We start from the raw sequence: 17923 nt of genomic DNA on the forward strand, positions 1-17923 counted from the left end.
GAATATGTTATTTTTTTCATCATCAACCATTTGATACAACTTATCTATACTTCTTACGTATATCACATTCAGTTAATTTTCTCAATTTACATATATATGTTTAAAATTACTGAACATATATACGAATGAGTTATATAGAGATGTGAATAGATTGAAAAGATGTGTATATGAAGAGCATACGTGATATTATTATTGTCTAATGCATATACTAATAGAAATCCAACAATCATATTAAGTCCAAGAAATAAAAGGATATCGGGATCATCGGGTTTGGTTTGGTTCAAATAATAGTAATTCAATATCTACGGTTTGAAAATTTTACAACTCGATTAGACATCGGGTTGCTTCGAGTTGAGTTATTTCGCATTGGATTGAGTTGAGTTTATCGGATTGGTTGGGTTTTTGAACACCCCTACCATAAATTGTAGGTGACATTTTGTCTTACATGTACAACTCTGTAGTCCCATCAGAACGAATATTTTCATGAAATTGATGATAAAAACCTATAAGTTGTTAATGTAATTATAACAATAAATTATAATGCAATGACGAATTTCTTGATAAATTGGTTATAGATTAAGTTATTCGTAAATAGTTCTGAAAACTGTACATATGAAACAAAATTGTATAATATTATATTTTTATATGGAGGTGTTCTCGTTTGAACTTTCATATATATATATATATATATATATATATATATATAGAGTTGGGTTCACGTGAGACCATGAGTTTTTCGTGAGACCCGTAAGATCAATTTATGTTCATTGATCAACTTTATAAGCATATGATCTAATGGTCTAAAGTTGCACGGTGACAATTTTGTAATTATTGATAAGTCTCGTGGCCTTTATGAATGTTCACATTTGACGATTGCAGATCTAATCCAAGGGTTGAGAATTGGTCTTACGAGTCTCATGAAAAACTATTGGTCTCACATGATCCCAAGTATATATATAGGATTGGGTTCATGTGAGACCAGTCTGTTTTCGTGAGACCCGTAAGACCACATTTTTACACGTAAATTTCACAGCAAAAACACTATGAAGATTTAAAAAAAGTCGAACATTCACAGCAAAAACACTGTGAAGGTTTAAAAAAGTCACATTCACAGTATTTTGCTGTGAAGTTTCAAGTATAAAAAGTTGGTCTCACGGGTCTCACGAAAACAGGCTGGTTTTACATGATCCCAAGTCTCTCTCTCTCTCTCTCTCTCTCTCTCTCTCTCTCTCTCTATATATATATATATATATGAGACAAATATTGTGTGAGAAGTACTTAGAGGGGTCGTTTATCAAGCACTTATCCGTTAAGTGTTTACTTGATAAACAGTTAATCGAATAAGCATTTGATAAACGACCGTTTAACATGATGCAACCAAATTAAAAAATAAAATAAAAAAACCCTTTTGCAGCGAGAGCCAAAGTTTGTTATTGATGAACATAAATGGGTGACACCTATTAATAACCACTTCACCAAATTTCAAAAGTACGATTACCCCTTTACCATCTTTTTCTTTATTTATTTTCCACCAAATAAACCTTTCTTTCTTTTTTTTTTTATCTCCCTATTAACAAAATACGAGAACAACTAAATCATATATATATATATATATATATATATATATAAAATTTATGAAAAGACCAAATTTTCTGTTATTATACATGATTACATGTATTGCGAACACGTAGTCATATATAATTAAACACGTCCAAAAGGACGCAATCGACTTGGTGAAAGCATCTAAAGGTCCCAGCAACACCGGGAAAGTTGCTAGTTGTATGTCGGTCAATACAATATGTGTTTAATCATATTTGATTACGTATTCGTATCATTAGTAACCATGTATTATATTAGAGTTAATCGTCTTTTTTATTTTGAACGTGATTCTTTGTATAACATATATATATATATATATATATATATATATATATATATATATATGGGCTGGTTCAAATGCTAACCAAGATTATCGTGTTAACTTTGTTAACCAATCTTGACCGTTAATTTGAATAATAAACGGTTGTGATTTAATGATATTTAAAAATTAATTATTAAATAAATATTTTCAATTAACATATGTGAACAAAATATCAAAGGGTATTTAGGTAAAAAGTAATATATCTTTGATACACGAGTTGTCAGACATATGAACAACTTGTGTATATCTTCAAACCACATCAAACAAAAAAGATTAGACATATGAACAACATGTGAACCATATGAACATCTTCTGTATATTCAGGAACCAACTTTGTTGTATGTACATGAACACTTATGAACCAAGACATCTAGGGTTGTGTGTTTTCATACGTGTTCACATGTTTTCACATGTTCTATGTGTGTGTATATGTATTCATATGAACATCTAGTGACTTGAATATACATGAACACTTATGAATCACAACATCTAAGGCTGTGTGATTTTTGATGTGTTCATATGTCAAATGTGAGAACTGTCGATTAAAATAAATGTGAATTATAGAACATAAACACGTGTGAAACCTCAATGTCAATATTGCATCATGATCAATTGTGATATTTTCAAATTTGTAACTCCCAATTAATTATTTGGGAGTTACATAAAATGACATATTACTTAAATACCTTTGTATTTAATATATGAGTTACATTTGAACCAAATAAAAAGATGGAATATGATTGGTTAAGCTTGATTAACACAAAAAAAAATTGATTAGTATTTAAACCAAGATATATATATATATATATATATCAATTTATTATATTATTTAAAACTTTATGTATTGTGACACATGTTTCTACTTTATATTTAGATGTCAATCATGCTTCTATGCATTCTATTTATTAGTGCCGACAATGTTATATAATACATGGATTAATTAAAGTAACATCTCACCAATTTAATTTGGGGAAATTAATTAAAAATGTAAAAAAAAAAAGTTTTGTGTAGAGAACCAATAACATACCCGTACGTAATGCTGCGCAAATCATCTCGGTTATAAAGTCGAGAATCCGAAACGATAATCTTGTCTTAAGTTTTATTTGAAACAAAATAGTTCAATAACAATGTTTTTAACCCATATAAAACAAATTAATTTGTAAGTACTAGAAGGGTACTCGCGTAATGCAGCGAGGTACATCTTGATTTTAATATTTTATTTTTTATTTTTGAATAAAATCTAAATTTGACAAAATTATATCGATATTATTATCAAATTAACTATTTAAAATTTCTTATTTTTTGTGTAATTTTTTAATTAAATTTTCTTAATTATAATTTAATTTAAGTTCAATAACGAATTAGTTTATATTTGGTTTAGTTATATAATTTTCTTATAAAGATAATGTTTAATTATTTTGTTAGAACTCGATAATTATTTTAATTATATTTTAGATTTTTTATATTTTAAAATGAGATGTTTATCCTCTATTTGATTATGTTTATCTGCAGTTAGTTACACGAATTCAAACATGAAGAATTTTAAGTAATATACATCAATATATAGTATTTCATGCATAAAAAATTATTTATAAGAGTTTTTGTCAAATGTTTTATAATATAGTATACATATTCATGATATTTAATTGTACGTTAAATTAAAAAATATTCAATATTGAACTCATTTTAAAGGTATTGAATAAACGAATGATATAATTTGTAAAAAAAATGAAACGTATTTTTAAATATCATTATATCATGAGAGAATCTTAATCATTCTGACCATTTAATCATTTTGCACTAAATCATTCAGCAACTGCCAAAATCATGTTTTAAAATGGGACCTAAATGTACTTATTTTGAAATTGAGGGAATGTATTTACAATTTAACGTAACTAAAAGGGTTGAAATGTAAACAAAGAACGATTCCTTTTTGGCCAATTTGTCACGTTTCAAAACGGGAAGATAGGAAAAAAAAAAAAACCGGTGACACGTCAGCTGACACGTTGAATCATCAATGTTGACCATACGAGTCAAATGTATGGCTAATTTATACTTTGACCCCACAAAAGAAAAAAACCTTAAAGTTCATTACTTGGAATATCTGACGCGCTTTATTGGTACGTGGGGAACTACCACTTCTTTCTTACAAAATCTCCTCTATACCTGCACCTGCTATATTCTAATTTTCTTTCTGACCATCATCATTCTCATTCTTCAGTTGAGCAATTCACCAAACAGTTGGTGTACATACGTTAAGTTTTCTTTCTTTTCCGGTTAAATTTGAAACCCTTTTGTTGCCGGTGGAGTAGCCATGAAAATGGACCTCATAACACCTGAATTAAACCTTTTAGAACTAGTATACACCAAGTTAAAGAGCTTTGTGTTTTGAGTCTATTTAGTACGAGTTCTTGTACCGACAAAGTAGAAGAAGAAGTTCTTTTGTGGGTGTTCGTAATGGCTGAATCTGAAGGGACCCAGAATGATACCCAATTGGTAGTGGTTGCTACAGAAGACATGGCTGTACGGGCTGTGAATAAGAGATATGAAGGGCTAAGCACCGTTCGGTCGAAGGCCATTAAAGGGAAAGGAGCTTGGTATTGGGTCCATCTTGAGCCTATTCTGGTTCGAAATCCGGATACAAATGATGCTAAAGCTGTTAAGCTTAGGTGCAACCTTTGTGAAGCTGTTTTCTCAGCTTCAAACCCATCAAGAACTGCTTCTGAGCATCTCAAAAGAGGAACTTGTCCCAATTTTAACTCTCTTTTAAAACCCTCATCATCGTCTTCTTCATTGCCGCCATTGTCTTCTCCTTCTTCTCACAGTAATCGAAAGAGGTTTGGGTCGATTGGGACTTCAAACGATGGTTTGAATAGTAACCGACAACCTCGTCAGTTTCAGCATCATTATCCTCCTCATAATCATCATCACGGGCAGCAGCATTTGCTGTTATCTGGTGGGAAAGAAGATTTGGGACCTTTGGCAATGCTAGAGGATAGTGTAAAGAAGCTTAAAAGTCCAAAACCTTTGCCTCCTGGTCCTCATTTAAGTAAAACCCAAGTTGACTCTGCTCTTGGATTATTGACTGATTGGTTCTATGAATCTTATGGGTCAGTTTCATTTCCAAGCTTGGATCATCCCAAGTTCAAAGCTTTTATGAATCAAGTTGGGTTACCTGAGATTTCACGACAAGATTTTATGTCTTCAAGGCTTGATTCAAAGTATGAAGAAGCAAAGTTAGAATCAGAAGCTAAGATGAGGGATGCAGAGTTCTATCAACTTGTTTCTGATGGGTGGAAGACCAAGACTTTTGGGCATGGGGAAGAGGGTTTGATTAAGTTTATGGTCAATCTTCCTAATGGAACTACATTATTTCGAAAAACCTTTTTCCCTGGTGGTGGTAACGGTACATCAATGGCGGTTCCAGCCACCTACGCGGAGGAGATCATGTGGGAGACCGTCACAGGTACATATAATGTTGAAAGATGTGTTGGAATAGTGGCAGATAAGTATAAGACAAAAGCTTTAAGAGATCTGGAAATCCAACATCATTGGATGGTTAATTTATCTTGTCAGCTTCAGGGAGTTGGTAATTTGATTAAGGATTTTAGCAAAGAGCTTCCACTTTTTAAGAATGTTATTGGTAATTGCTTGAAGATTACTAGTTTTTTTAACAACAATTCTGAGGCTAGGAGTATTTTGAACAGGTTTCGGTCACAGGAGTCCAGATTCTCTGTTTCTTTAGGAGTTCCTCCCCTTTTGTATTGTGAAAACTTACAGAACTTTTCGTCTATCAGTTCAATGTTGGACAATACGTTGAGCTGTGCTCGGGTCTTGCAATTAGTTGTAATGGATGATTCATACAAACTTGTGGTAATTGAAGATTCTGTTGCTACAGAAGTTGCAGAATTGGTCCAAAATATGGGGTTCTGGAATGATGTTGAGGCTGTTAACACTTTAATTAAGGTAATTAGAGGCATGGTTGAAGAGATTGAGGCTGAAAGGCCATTAGTTGGGCAGTGTCTTCCTCTTTGGGAGGAATTGAGAGCAAAAATGAAGGACTGGTGTGCCAAATACAGCATTCATGAAGGGCTTGTTGAGAAAATCATCGAAAGGCGATTCAAGAAAAACTATCACCCTGCATGGTCAACTGCATTCATTCTTGATCCAGTGTACTTAATAAGGGACTCTAGTGGTAAATACCTTCCCCCTTTTAAATATTTAACTTGTGAACAAGAAAAAGATGTTGATAAACTGATTACGCGACTAGTTTCAAGAGAAGAAGCTCACATTGCATTAATGGAGCTTCTGAAATGGAGGTCCGAGGGACTGGACCCTTTATATGCACAGGCGGTTCAGGTCAAACAGCGTGACCCTTTTACTGGAAAGATGAAAATAGCAAACCCTCAAAGTAGTAGACTCATCTGGGAAACTATCTTGAAAGAGTTAACCATTTTGGGGAAGATTGCAGTCAGGCTTCTGTTTCTTCATGCAACTTCTTGTGGGTTCAAGTGCAGTTGGTCTTTCATGAGATGGGTATCGACTAATGGGCAAACTCAATCAAGGGTCGGCCTCGAGAAGATTCAAAAAATGATATTTATTGCAGCGAACTCAAAGCTTAGAAGGCAAGAATTTGGTAGCGAAGAAGAGAAAGAAGCAGAGGTATTTGGCATAACAAGCAGCGAGGATGATGACATGCTCAATGAGGTCTTTGTGGATGCACCCTCATTGTAACGTTTTTCCGTTTTCTAACTCCTGCTGTTTGTAGATTAATTGTATTCTTTTCGTACCCTTTTCCTCTATCTTTGGTAGATAATTAGTCCAAGATTTTGCAGGTGTATCGCATATGTTAACAACGATCCATGAATATTATACCATTTATAACTATAATGAATCAAGATTTCAATTTTCTATCTTTTTTAAATAGAATTTGTTCTTTGAATCTTTAGTTCATCCTCCATGAAGGATTTGATAAGATATTCTGATTGCTGGGATCAAGATTTCTTGGTCTTTATACTCTTTCAACTGTAGGCAATATAATCAGATTCATTAAGCCAATTGATCCAGTTTGACAATTCATTTCTGCCCAAATGCAAATCCAAAATAAGAATTCAAGATTTCCGCTTGTTTGTTCTCGTTTTCTGTTAAGTTTGATTCATCTATGGAGGATTTGTATTTCCTCAAGAAATCTCTTCTGTTCTACTTCCTGAATCAAATCCCATGCATCTAAAACAGAATAAATAGCTCTTGATGCATACTGAATTCATATCTGTTGGTATCATGTTTCTTGTTTGTTTTTCCCTTTCTGTTTCCATTTCCATTCTTTTCACTGCAAATTACATAAATGTCTCCATGTGATCCATTCAATATCTCACTAATGCATACTAGATGAGTTTCTGTCAATTATATACAAATTTGGCCATCTACTTTTACACGTTGGAGCGTAGATTAATGTCATATCCGATACAGTTATGTACTTTTTAATTAAATTCACTCTTTTAATACATGAGGTTGCTTGAGATAGAAGTCGCGAAAGGACAAGGAATAGACCCCAGTTTTGAATTTTTTGAAGTTATCTTTCTCTCTACGGGTTTCATGATATCGGGATGCAAATGACATTGATTCAACCTCTTGACAACTCAAGCTACCAATAAAATCTCTGTAAAAGCCAAACTTGAGACTTCAATATCATCAGACATCGGTAACGGCCCCACCCATGAAATTAAGACGACATCTGTTCCCCATTAACCATCACTTTTATCGCAATTATCTCATAAAGAGCTTACTGAAACGCTATCTAGGATAGCGTCTGAGAAAAGCTAGCTTATGACATGCCAAACACACGTTAACGTTAAATTATAGTTCATGATGCTTTTCTTTCTTATATTCAAGATTTTGTGTTCAGTCGTTTTTAGGACGGGCCCTCGTGATCTTTGTCGCCCCCAATCCCAAAGCAGAAGAATTTTCGAGTAATGATTACTGTTATCTTGTCATGATTGCTGCAAAAGGTTTTCTTGAGCAAACCTGAAGCAATGGAGGCAGTTGGAATGAAGAAAAAGATGCATGCCACATTCCATCAGAAAAGAACAAGGTACCAAACTTCAACTTTTTGCTATACAGTCCAGTTTCTATAGATTTTGCTGATGCAGACTTTCATTTTCCTAATTATGCCTGCACATGCACATCTAAAGATGCAATTTTTATTATAACTATGAGTCTCCGGGTCTGCTTGTAGCATTTGCAGTAATCCCATGGGATTTTAAAGATAACAGTAGGAAAATCCCGTGGAGCCTTGAAGATAACACCTGAACTAATCTCATGGAGTGCTAAAGATAATATAGACAGGAAAATCCTTAATGGCACTGAGGAAACTCAAACTACGGCTCACAGGGAGGAGTTCCAAGATCTGGCTTTTTATTTGTTCTGTTGAATTTTAAGACGCATTTTGTTGGACATATCTTCCTTTCCGTTGCTACATTTTTAGTTTTTACGCGAGACCCACAAATAATAATGCTAAAAGGTGAAAACAACTGCGAAAAAGCTTTTTTTTCTTGTACGAAAAAGTAATAAGTACAGGAAACACTACACATGCAGCATACCATACATTTCTCCCATTCTACCATTTATGGTTGTCAACTCTAAAGTAGTTACTCATCTTTGGTCATATAAAACTTTTTCATGACTCAAATACACCATTTTCGTGAAATACAAGAGATAGAACGTTCGCTGTGTTTTTACCCTATCCGAATAGCAAGATTTCACCTTTTTATGTAGAGTACAATCATTGCCATAATGTGGTTGTTCTTTTAATCATAGGTGTTCGGACCCAGCTACACATACCTCAACAGATCTCACAGAACTTAATAATAGCAGTTAGAAAAATATCCAGTTATCCTAAACATGCTCAAACTGGGAACGTATGAAGAGGCTTCCAAGGTCTAATCTGTATTTACCAGTTAAGCTGACTTATTAGTTTTGTTTTTATGATACTTGTAAAGGGAAAAGATGATAGAGAGATATGATGATGGCCATAGGACATTTACTTGTATTCATGTGACAATATGTTCATGTCAATGTTACCCTCATTAGTGTCTCGATGTCCCACAGTCATAATGTACTCGAATTTGCATTTCAAAACAATCATTTTACAGAATTCAAATAATTGTATCGTAACGTATCAGATCTTACTGTTTTTTTATACTGATAATTCATTACACCGTACATATTTTTCTCTTGTCATCGGCATTGGGTAGACGACAAGAAACAGAAGAAAAAGACGTCGTAAAAATGAAATAAAAATAAAAATAAAAATATTTATGAAATATTGTTGGTTAAGACAAGAGATGAGAAAGTGGAAGAAAAGTTGTTTGAATCACATGGAAATGCTTAAATAAAGGTGTGAACTTTTGCAGTGTGTATGTAAAATCTTGTCTCAATTAGTGTTTGTTTCTTTCCAAACATGTCCTCTTTCTCTCTCCTCAAAAAAGCATTGGTTGAAATGTCCTTTTACTCCTTCTCAATGAAGTTTCTCTAGGGTTTATACCGTTTCTTCGAGTAAAAGGTTGATTATCAGTAATCTTGACGTGTTTTACACAGAACTCGTCTTCTGTTTATTATATGTGAGAAGATATTTCAAAGCTGACTTAGGAGTTGAAGTTAGCAGATGGGTTCAAGTCCATCTTCAGTATTCGAACTTGAACATGTTGTGTATTTGAATAAAATCACTCTGTCCCTTTGTCAACTGAGCAACATGCTCAAGGACAGTTTATAGCTTTTATTTTCACAAGATCCGTTGAGACCATTTAGTCTTGATGATTTTTTTTTAATCTTGCTGAACATTCATAGGAAAAACACTGTTCTTCACAACGTTCATATAGAAGTATCGAACCTTAAAAATCATTAAACCTTCACAACCTACACGTTGAACTCACAGAAGAAGAAAAAAGACATTGAACCTTCACAATGTTTTTACGGATATATCGAAAAATGGATATCCAATAGTGATATCTATACTATATTATAAAACATTTGACAAAAACTCTTAAAAGCCACTTTTTATGCGTAAAATACTGTTTATTATTGTATTTTACTTAAAACTCAAGATTGCAAGTAGATTGTACGTAAATACAACTTATTAAAGCTCCATATCCGAATTCGTGTAATTAACTGCAGATAAACATAATCAAATACAGGATAAACATCTCATTTTAAATATAAAAAATCTAAAATATAATTAGGATAATCATTGAGTTCTAACAAAAATATTTAATTATTATCTTTATAAAAAGTTATTATTAAATCAAAAATAAATTATTTCGTTATTAAACTTAAATTAAATTATAATAAAAAAATAAATTACATAAAAAATGAAAAAAATCTAATGGTTGATTTGATATCAACATTGATATATTTTTTTTGAAATTTTTATGATATCTTCAAATTTATATTTTATTTAAAAATAAAATCATTATTGCTTTCTTAAAAACACATAAAATCGTATTATAACATCGACGGAGACAAATAATAAAATAGAACATTGTAATCCAGATATGTCTCGCTGCATTACGCGAGTACTATTCTAGTATACTTTTAGAAATTCTGGCTATGTTCTTTTCCCAAAACAAGATACTATGATTATTGCTTATTTTATGCCCGGAATTTTATCCATTTTTGCTTAGGGCATTATCAATAATTTGTGTGAACGTTAAATTGTGATACAATTTGATAATTAAAATATAGAAGTCGTTATTAATGGACTAAAATTATAACATGCTAGTTTGTTGATGATAAGATAACCCTTTAATAGCCCATAAGAATCCCCGAACCGTACACATGGACCCTAGTCTAAACGAAATGACGTACATATGAATATAAATCCAAAGCAAGCAAGTCACTCGTGTTACACCAAAGGGTCGTCCCAAAAGAACAGTCTGGTAAAGCTGCTACGTAACACTTTCATACCTTCTCAGGTCTTATCATGTTGTATTAGTTGCCTTCACTGATAAATATCAGATACAAGATTTATTAAACTAACTTGATCGTTTAGTTTATTATTATTTTTTGGATTTATTCTTGAAATAGCTCTATCAGACACTTGTCAAATAATGATTGCGTTTGGACTTTGGTTATATACATCGTTATGATTTAACATGGTCAGTGATGATTTCTTTTTCAAGTAATGATTTATTTTAGGCGTTGGTTGATGAAAAACATTCCGTTCATAAAGGCTTTTTTTAAATAATCATTAGTAAAAATATGTATTTTAAATCATCATTAAATGATGTTTTTAAATTTAAAAATTTTAATGTTTCCTTTTTGCCAATTTTCAAATTTTTAACCGTTTTAAAAATTCTTATTAATTAATAAATAAAATCACTGCTTTTTTTTTTTCTGATGTTCCGTTAAAAATATAAAAAAATTACGTACCATTTTTTAGATTAGAAAAATCGAGAGTACTAAGGTGAAGTCTTTTCAAAGCAACACCTTTTTTTAAGTTTTTGTTATAAAATTTAAGTTGATGTTCGTTTCTCCCAGAAGATTTAAGTTTTTTTTTATTAACCTGAATATCTAATCCGTTATGCGGGTCGACTAATCTAAGGGCGACCATCTGCTTTGCAGATAGCCCGGAGTCACCGCATTTGAACTTCTGTGGCTACAAGGGGATTTTTATTCCTCATTGGATTTGAACCTAGGACCTTCTGGTACTTTTGACCTTTGGAGCCAAACTCAAACCAATCAGACATCATTCTTGTTTTTATGATGTATTAAAATGGTGTCAATATCATAAGCATGAATTTATTTTATGCAATTTTAATATAATGAATATATATGATAATTTGAAAGAAAAAAAAAACAAAGCAATGATCAATAAAAACATACATAAATTTTATTGTCTATGAATATTTTTATATATTATTTTTTTTTTCAATAATAACATTTTTTTTTCATATGTTTTTCATAGGATATAAATAAGTTTTTTTTAAATAAATCTTTATTTTGTAATGCAATAATTTCCTTAAAAAACATTTTCAACCAATATTAAGATAAATTAGAGTTACTATTATTTTTTTTTTTTTATTAACCTAGATATTTTCTAAGAAGATCATCTGATTTGCCAGTAACCCAGAATCACTGCGTTTGAACCTTGGTGACCACAAGAAGATTTTTATATAAAAAAAAAACTAGAAGGGTACTTGTGCAATGCAGCAAGATACATCATGATTTTAATATTTCATTTTATTCATTATCTTAGTCGATGTTATAGTATGGTCTTATGCAATTTTGAAAAAACGATAATGTTTTTATTTTTTAATAAAATATAAACTTACAGATATCATAAAAATTTGACAAAAATATATCGATTATAATATCAAATTAACCATTTAAAAATTCCTATTTTTTGTGTAATTTTTTATTTTAATTTTTTATTATAATTTATATTTAGATTCAATAACAAAATAATTTATATTTGGTTTAATAATGTAATTTTCTTATAAAGATAATAATTAATTATTTTGTTAGAACTCGATAATTATTCTAATTATATTTTAGATTTTTTATATTTTAAAATGATATGTTTATTCTCTATTTGATTATGTATATCCGTAGTTAGTTACACGAATTCAAACATGCAGCTTTAATAAGTTGTACTTATGTATAGTTTACTTGTAATCTTAAATTTTAAGTAATATGCATCAATATATAGTACTTCATGCATAAAAAATGGTTTTTAAGAGTTTTTGTCAAATACTTTATAATATAATATAAATACAAAATCAAATAAATTATAGAAAAAATAGACGAATTTATTGTATTAAAATAAATCAGATTTACTGTTATCTTTTAATAATCTTTCAATTAACACCTTAATTTTAATAAACCAAAAAATTCTATTGAAAACTGTATAACAACAAAATACACTATTGTAGTAGTATCTTTAATAGGGTTTTTTTTAATAATTTATCTAAAATATAGAATTAAAAATCAAAATCTTAAAATATATATATATATATATATATATATTTAACTTTCGTAGATTCTTTAATTTAAATTTTTCAACGTTTATTATATTATTAAAACTAGAAGTATATTTGTAAAATTTAGTAAGATACATTTCGATTTTGATATTTTGTTTTATTCTTTGTCTCTATCGATGTTATAATACGATTTTATGTGGTTCTGAAAAAATGATAATGCTTTTTATTTTTGAATAAAATATAAATGAATATATCATAAAATTGTGAGACATATATCAATATTAGTATCAAATTAACTATTTAGAAATTCTCATTTTTTTGTGTATAATTTATATAATTCACTTTTTTATTATAATTGAATTTAAGTTTAATAACGAAGTTATTGTTTTTGGTTTTATAATATAATTTTATATAAAGATAATTATTAAATATTCCGTTAAAACTCAATGATTATCTTAATTATATTTTACATTTTTTATATTTAAAATAAAATTTTATATTATATTTATCTACAATTAGTTACACGAATTCAAACATAAAGCTATAATAAGTTGTACTTATGCATAATATACTTGTAATATTTAGTTTAAGAATTATACATCAATAAACAGTACCTTATGTATAAAAAAATAATTTTTAATTTTTTTTAAATGTTTTATAATATTATATAGATAGTCTATAATTTTATCATCTCAATATAATTTTTTTTTAAATTATATAAAACATTAATAATTCAATATCATCAGTAAAAATGAATAAAAAATTAATTTCTCTCTTCACACATCAAATCTTAAATCTCTAAACTTATAGTTTTTTTTTTAATTTTAAATATAAATAATTTGCTAAAATAACATATACCCCCCTCTCTGTTTTTAAAATTCTATTAAAAAACAGAATTGTTTTTTCTCTTTTTCCGTGTTCGACATTCTCAAGTTTGCAAATTTTCCCTTTTATGTTGTGCACTATAATTATAAAACCGTTAAATGGGCCTGGCTACTTGGGCTTGTTGGTTCGGGTAAGGTCCAAAATATGCCATTCTGATTCATGCGTCATGCCCAACCCTATCTTATATGGTAACCAAATAGACAGTGACGGATTCAGGAAATTAATGGGGTGGGGCATATTGGATGGGACTTGGGGGACGGAATCATATGGCCATATGAGACTGGGGGGAAACTATGTAAGGTGAGAGTGAAAATATAAAATTTAAACTAGTCAATAAAGGTTTTTTGTTTTTGACTAGGGTCTTTCCCCCCAGTGCTTAAAGGTTGGATCCTCCCCTGCAAATAAAAACCCGAATTGATATCAAAATGGGTTTGAGTTTATAAAAACTCGACTTCTTTCAAGAGTAAAATAAAAAGTGAAAACATAGTGATCGTCGTTTTGGAATGGAAGGCAACATGTGTCAATTTACAATTGGGTGTTTAAAATGAACTTTTAAGTAATGAATAAAAAGACCAAAATACGCTTAACTAAAGGAACTAAAATTAACGGAGTTAGGTTGATTGACTTAATCCATAATAAAAGAGAAACCATAGTGATTATCGCTGTAATTATTTCGTTTGGAGGACCCAATAAATAATTTTGTATAAGTTGTACAATATGTGTATATATATATATATATATATATATATATATGTATGTACGCATGTGTATATAGTTAGGTGATAACTAATAGTCTAATACCGAAGTATGTCAAACTCGAAACACGTTTATTATGCCGAACATAGTTTTGATTAATACTTATAAACTTTCAAGCATCCAAATCCTCAAATCAATTTCGAGCCCACATCAAGAAACACCCGTTATCAAATCAACTTGACTTCGCTTCGCTTGCTTACAACTGTATCTCTTGTATTTCGTTAGTGGGCTCGTGATGGGCCAACTGCGCAATCGGCTATTAGCTCAGTGGATACAGTGTGTCAATAATTGCGCCTTTGTCCGATCCATGGTGTATTATTAGCGGTGTATCTCGAAGATTCATATATATATATATATATATATATATATCAAGTCATCAGGTATGGTACGAAGCAATAATGTGTAGTTATGATGGGTCTACGTCTGAAATGCATGCCAACCCATTGGGTTTCCATAAATACGTATTCTTGGCTAAGATTCAATTTGATCATACTCTATGGACCACATTTCATCTTCACCATCCTCCTTCAATTATTTTTTCATCCAAATCAAAATCAATTCATTAATGTTCATGTACGCTTCATTCTTCAACGACAAAAAAATTAAGACCCACAAAATAAACTAACTTACAAAATACGTTTTTAACTTCAAATGAGCGTTCCTTGTGATCGTTTGTTGCTTTTCACAATTTGCACGGATGCATTTCTTGGATCTTTCTAACACCGTCTCTAAACATTATGTGTCATCTTGTCATGTCACGACCATAAATTTAAAAATAAGTTTAGCCCACAACTTGTCAACCCCCCATTATGTGCTGTCTTTGAACATCAAATCAACTGATAAATAAAGGCTATATACTTCAGGCTCCTCATAGGTCACCGCTTTGAGTCTCCTAAGAGCCATTAGGGATTTTCTTGGCTGTTATTTTCAGGAACCACGAGATTAGTAAAGATGCGCACAAGGTTAGCCACAAAAAAACCGAATGTTAGCCAAGAATGAGCATTTAAGAAGAGGACAGATTTAGACAAGGAGAAATGGGCAGAAACACTTGTAAGTATGAGATAAACATGGAGCAAGATGGTTGCAGTTTAGTAGCAGACACAATTCAGATGGAGTTGGGTACCATCTGCAATGTTTAGTCTAAATGGTATCAAAATTGTTACATTTCTTACCTTCCTTGTTTTCAAGAAACACTTCCTAACGGCCACTAATTCGAAAGACTCGGTTGGTGTCAATTATCACCGCTCGGTTTAAAATTCTTTCATCATCAAAAGGGTCTATCTTGAATGATATATTGTTTCCAGAAAGATTTTCGGATTTCTTGATCATCAAATAATGAGATTAAAGGGTGTTCATTTGCCTCATCTCAATTTGATTTCTGGCAGAGGAAACAAGTGGAACAAATCTAGATCTCTGTTGAGATCTTGGGAGGCAAAAACTGCACACCCATTCTCTACTTCTGCAGCAACACAACTCACCTATTTTGCTTCTAGTTTTAACTTCTCAAGGGACCCAAAGGCCAATCACCAACTCATCTTAAACCTATAAGAAGAAGCTTTGGCTTGTAATCAAGATTTAGAGCCAGGTAAACACAGCCATTAGTAGAGGTTTCAAGATTTAGATTCAGCCCATGGTTTTACACTGTTTAAAAAAGCCAACTTGAAGACTTTTAGTGATAAACAAAGACATGTTTCTGCTGGATTAGTGTCAGCTCTAACATGGGTTTTGCCCCTAAGGAATTCTAGTAAATTGTTAAATAATGATTAAATAAATTCAGTAATTCATGGAAGCTATCAAGTGTCCATCTGCTAAAGAACATTACAGCTAATAGTTTACGCATCTAGGAATGCCATTGGTCAAGAAGCACCATGGAAACTGTTGCATCAGTGGCCAAGAAGTCCATGTATGTATAAAATCATTATTTGAAGAAAAATTTAAGATCCAAATGAATAAAGAAATAGCCTTTGGACCAAAAGACCGAAGAATAAAAAAATAAATAGATAACTGAATCATTTAATGGCTCGTAAAGAACCAAACAAACCGTGCCTAATCAATCTTGTCATAAATGCAATGTCACCCCACATGGAGGTTAACCTATCCATCTCATCCAATGCTTGTTGGCTTATATATATACAGTCAGTATCTGTGCCCAAATCATATAAGCTTCTCTGTTCAGTTTGAAAAGCCTTCTATTTCCATCAGAAATTGTAAAAGAAAGATGGGTTACTGGTTAACTGAAAATGCCACTGAGGCCTACCTTAAATCTATGAAAATGGTAAGTTCATCAGAAATTGTGAATTATTGTTGAAGTTTTCTTGATGATGTGTTTCTGTTTACTTATGTACGTATGCATTTGATTCTGCAGGGAAAGAGGGCTAATGAACCAGATGCATCAGAGTTCATTTCAGCAATTGCAGCTGGAAACAATGCTCAACTTATGGTGGTTGTAGGTGCTGCCACCGCCAGGTCCACCACCGTAGGACTTCTGGCGGCAGCTGAGCAAACTGGCGGGCATGTGATTAGCATCTTTAAAGGAACAGAGGAGTTGCACTCCTCAAAACAGGCCCTTGGCTCAGATGCGGACCGAGTTGGGTTTGTTGTAGGGGATGCTGAAACTCTGTTGCTAAATAACTACAGAGATGCAGATCTGGTGGTCATCGACTGTAATCTTGAGAATCATGAACAGATTTTAGGAGCCATAAAAGGGAATGGGAGGGAAAAGAGTACTATTGTGTTGGGATATAATGCATTCTGGAAGGATTCATGGCGGTGGAGCAGATCAAACAGTCATTTGTTGCCTATTGGAGAAGGGTTGCTGTTGATGAGAATTGCCAGGAAATCTGAAAATGGTGGTGGTGGTGGTGGTAAGAACACCCGTGATGGCGGCAGCCATGGTGGAAGTAAAAAGAGCCATTGGGTTGTTAAAGTAGATAACTGCACAGGTGAAGAGCATGTTTTTAGAGTCAAATCACCAGGCGGTCGAGTTGTCAAAGCTTGAACTTACGGCATACTATTTTGATTCTTCGAGAAACTTTTAGGGACTAGTTGATTCTTAAATGTATATAACAGCTAATGTGTAACGATCTCTCTGGGTGCTAATTTTATAACTATGATTTGTATGTTTGTAGAACTCAGAATCGGTTAGAATTTAGAAGGAACAAATACTAGAATGCTCCTGTGTATCTCAAAATTGTTCTTGAATGTGTAGGAAGGAAATGTTGTCGAGACTTGGACATTTCTTTATTTTTCGATCGCCTAAGAAATAAAAGATCTTGTTGTTTCTTCAACAATTTCTGAACTCTAGTGGACCTCTCATTAGGGTTCAAGCCCAGATGAAGTTCTGACCATTTACAGAGAAAAAAGAATGAACGGATCTTGTAGGATT

At 31.7% G+C, this 17923-nt stretch overlaps 2 protein-coding genes across 2 annotated transcripts; both read left to right on the plus strand.

Moving 5' to 3' along the window:
* Positions 1-4378: 4378 nt before the first annotated feature.
* LOC112517755 lies at positions 4379-6834 on the plus strand. Its single transcript, XM_025125132.1, has one exon. The coding sequence runs from the start codon at positions 4379-4381 to the stop codon at positions 6653-6655; it is 2277 nt and encodes a 758-aa protein (XP_024980900.1). The 3' UTR covers positions 6656-6834.
* Positions 6835-16700: 9866 nt separating this feature from the next.
* Positions 16701-17656, plus strand: LOC112502775. Its single transcript, XM_025106780.1, has 2 exons — positions 16701-16813; positions 16904-17656. The coding sequence occupies exons 1-2, from the start codon at positions 16757-16759 to the stop codon at positions 17534-17536; spliced, it is 690 nt and encodes a 229-aa protein (XP_024962548.1). The 5' UTR covers positions 16701-16756; the 3' UTR covers positions 17537-17656.
* Positions 17657-17923: the final 267 nt, after the last annotated feature.

The sequence above is a fragment of the Cynara cardunculus genome, assembly GCF_001531365.2.
Source record: "Cynara cardunculus var. scolymus isolate 2C chromosome LG 1, CcrdV1, whole genome shotgun sequence".
NCBI lineage: Eukaryota > Viridiplantae > Streptophyta > Magnoliopsida > Asterales > Asteraceae > Cynara > Cynara cardunculus.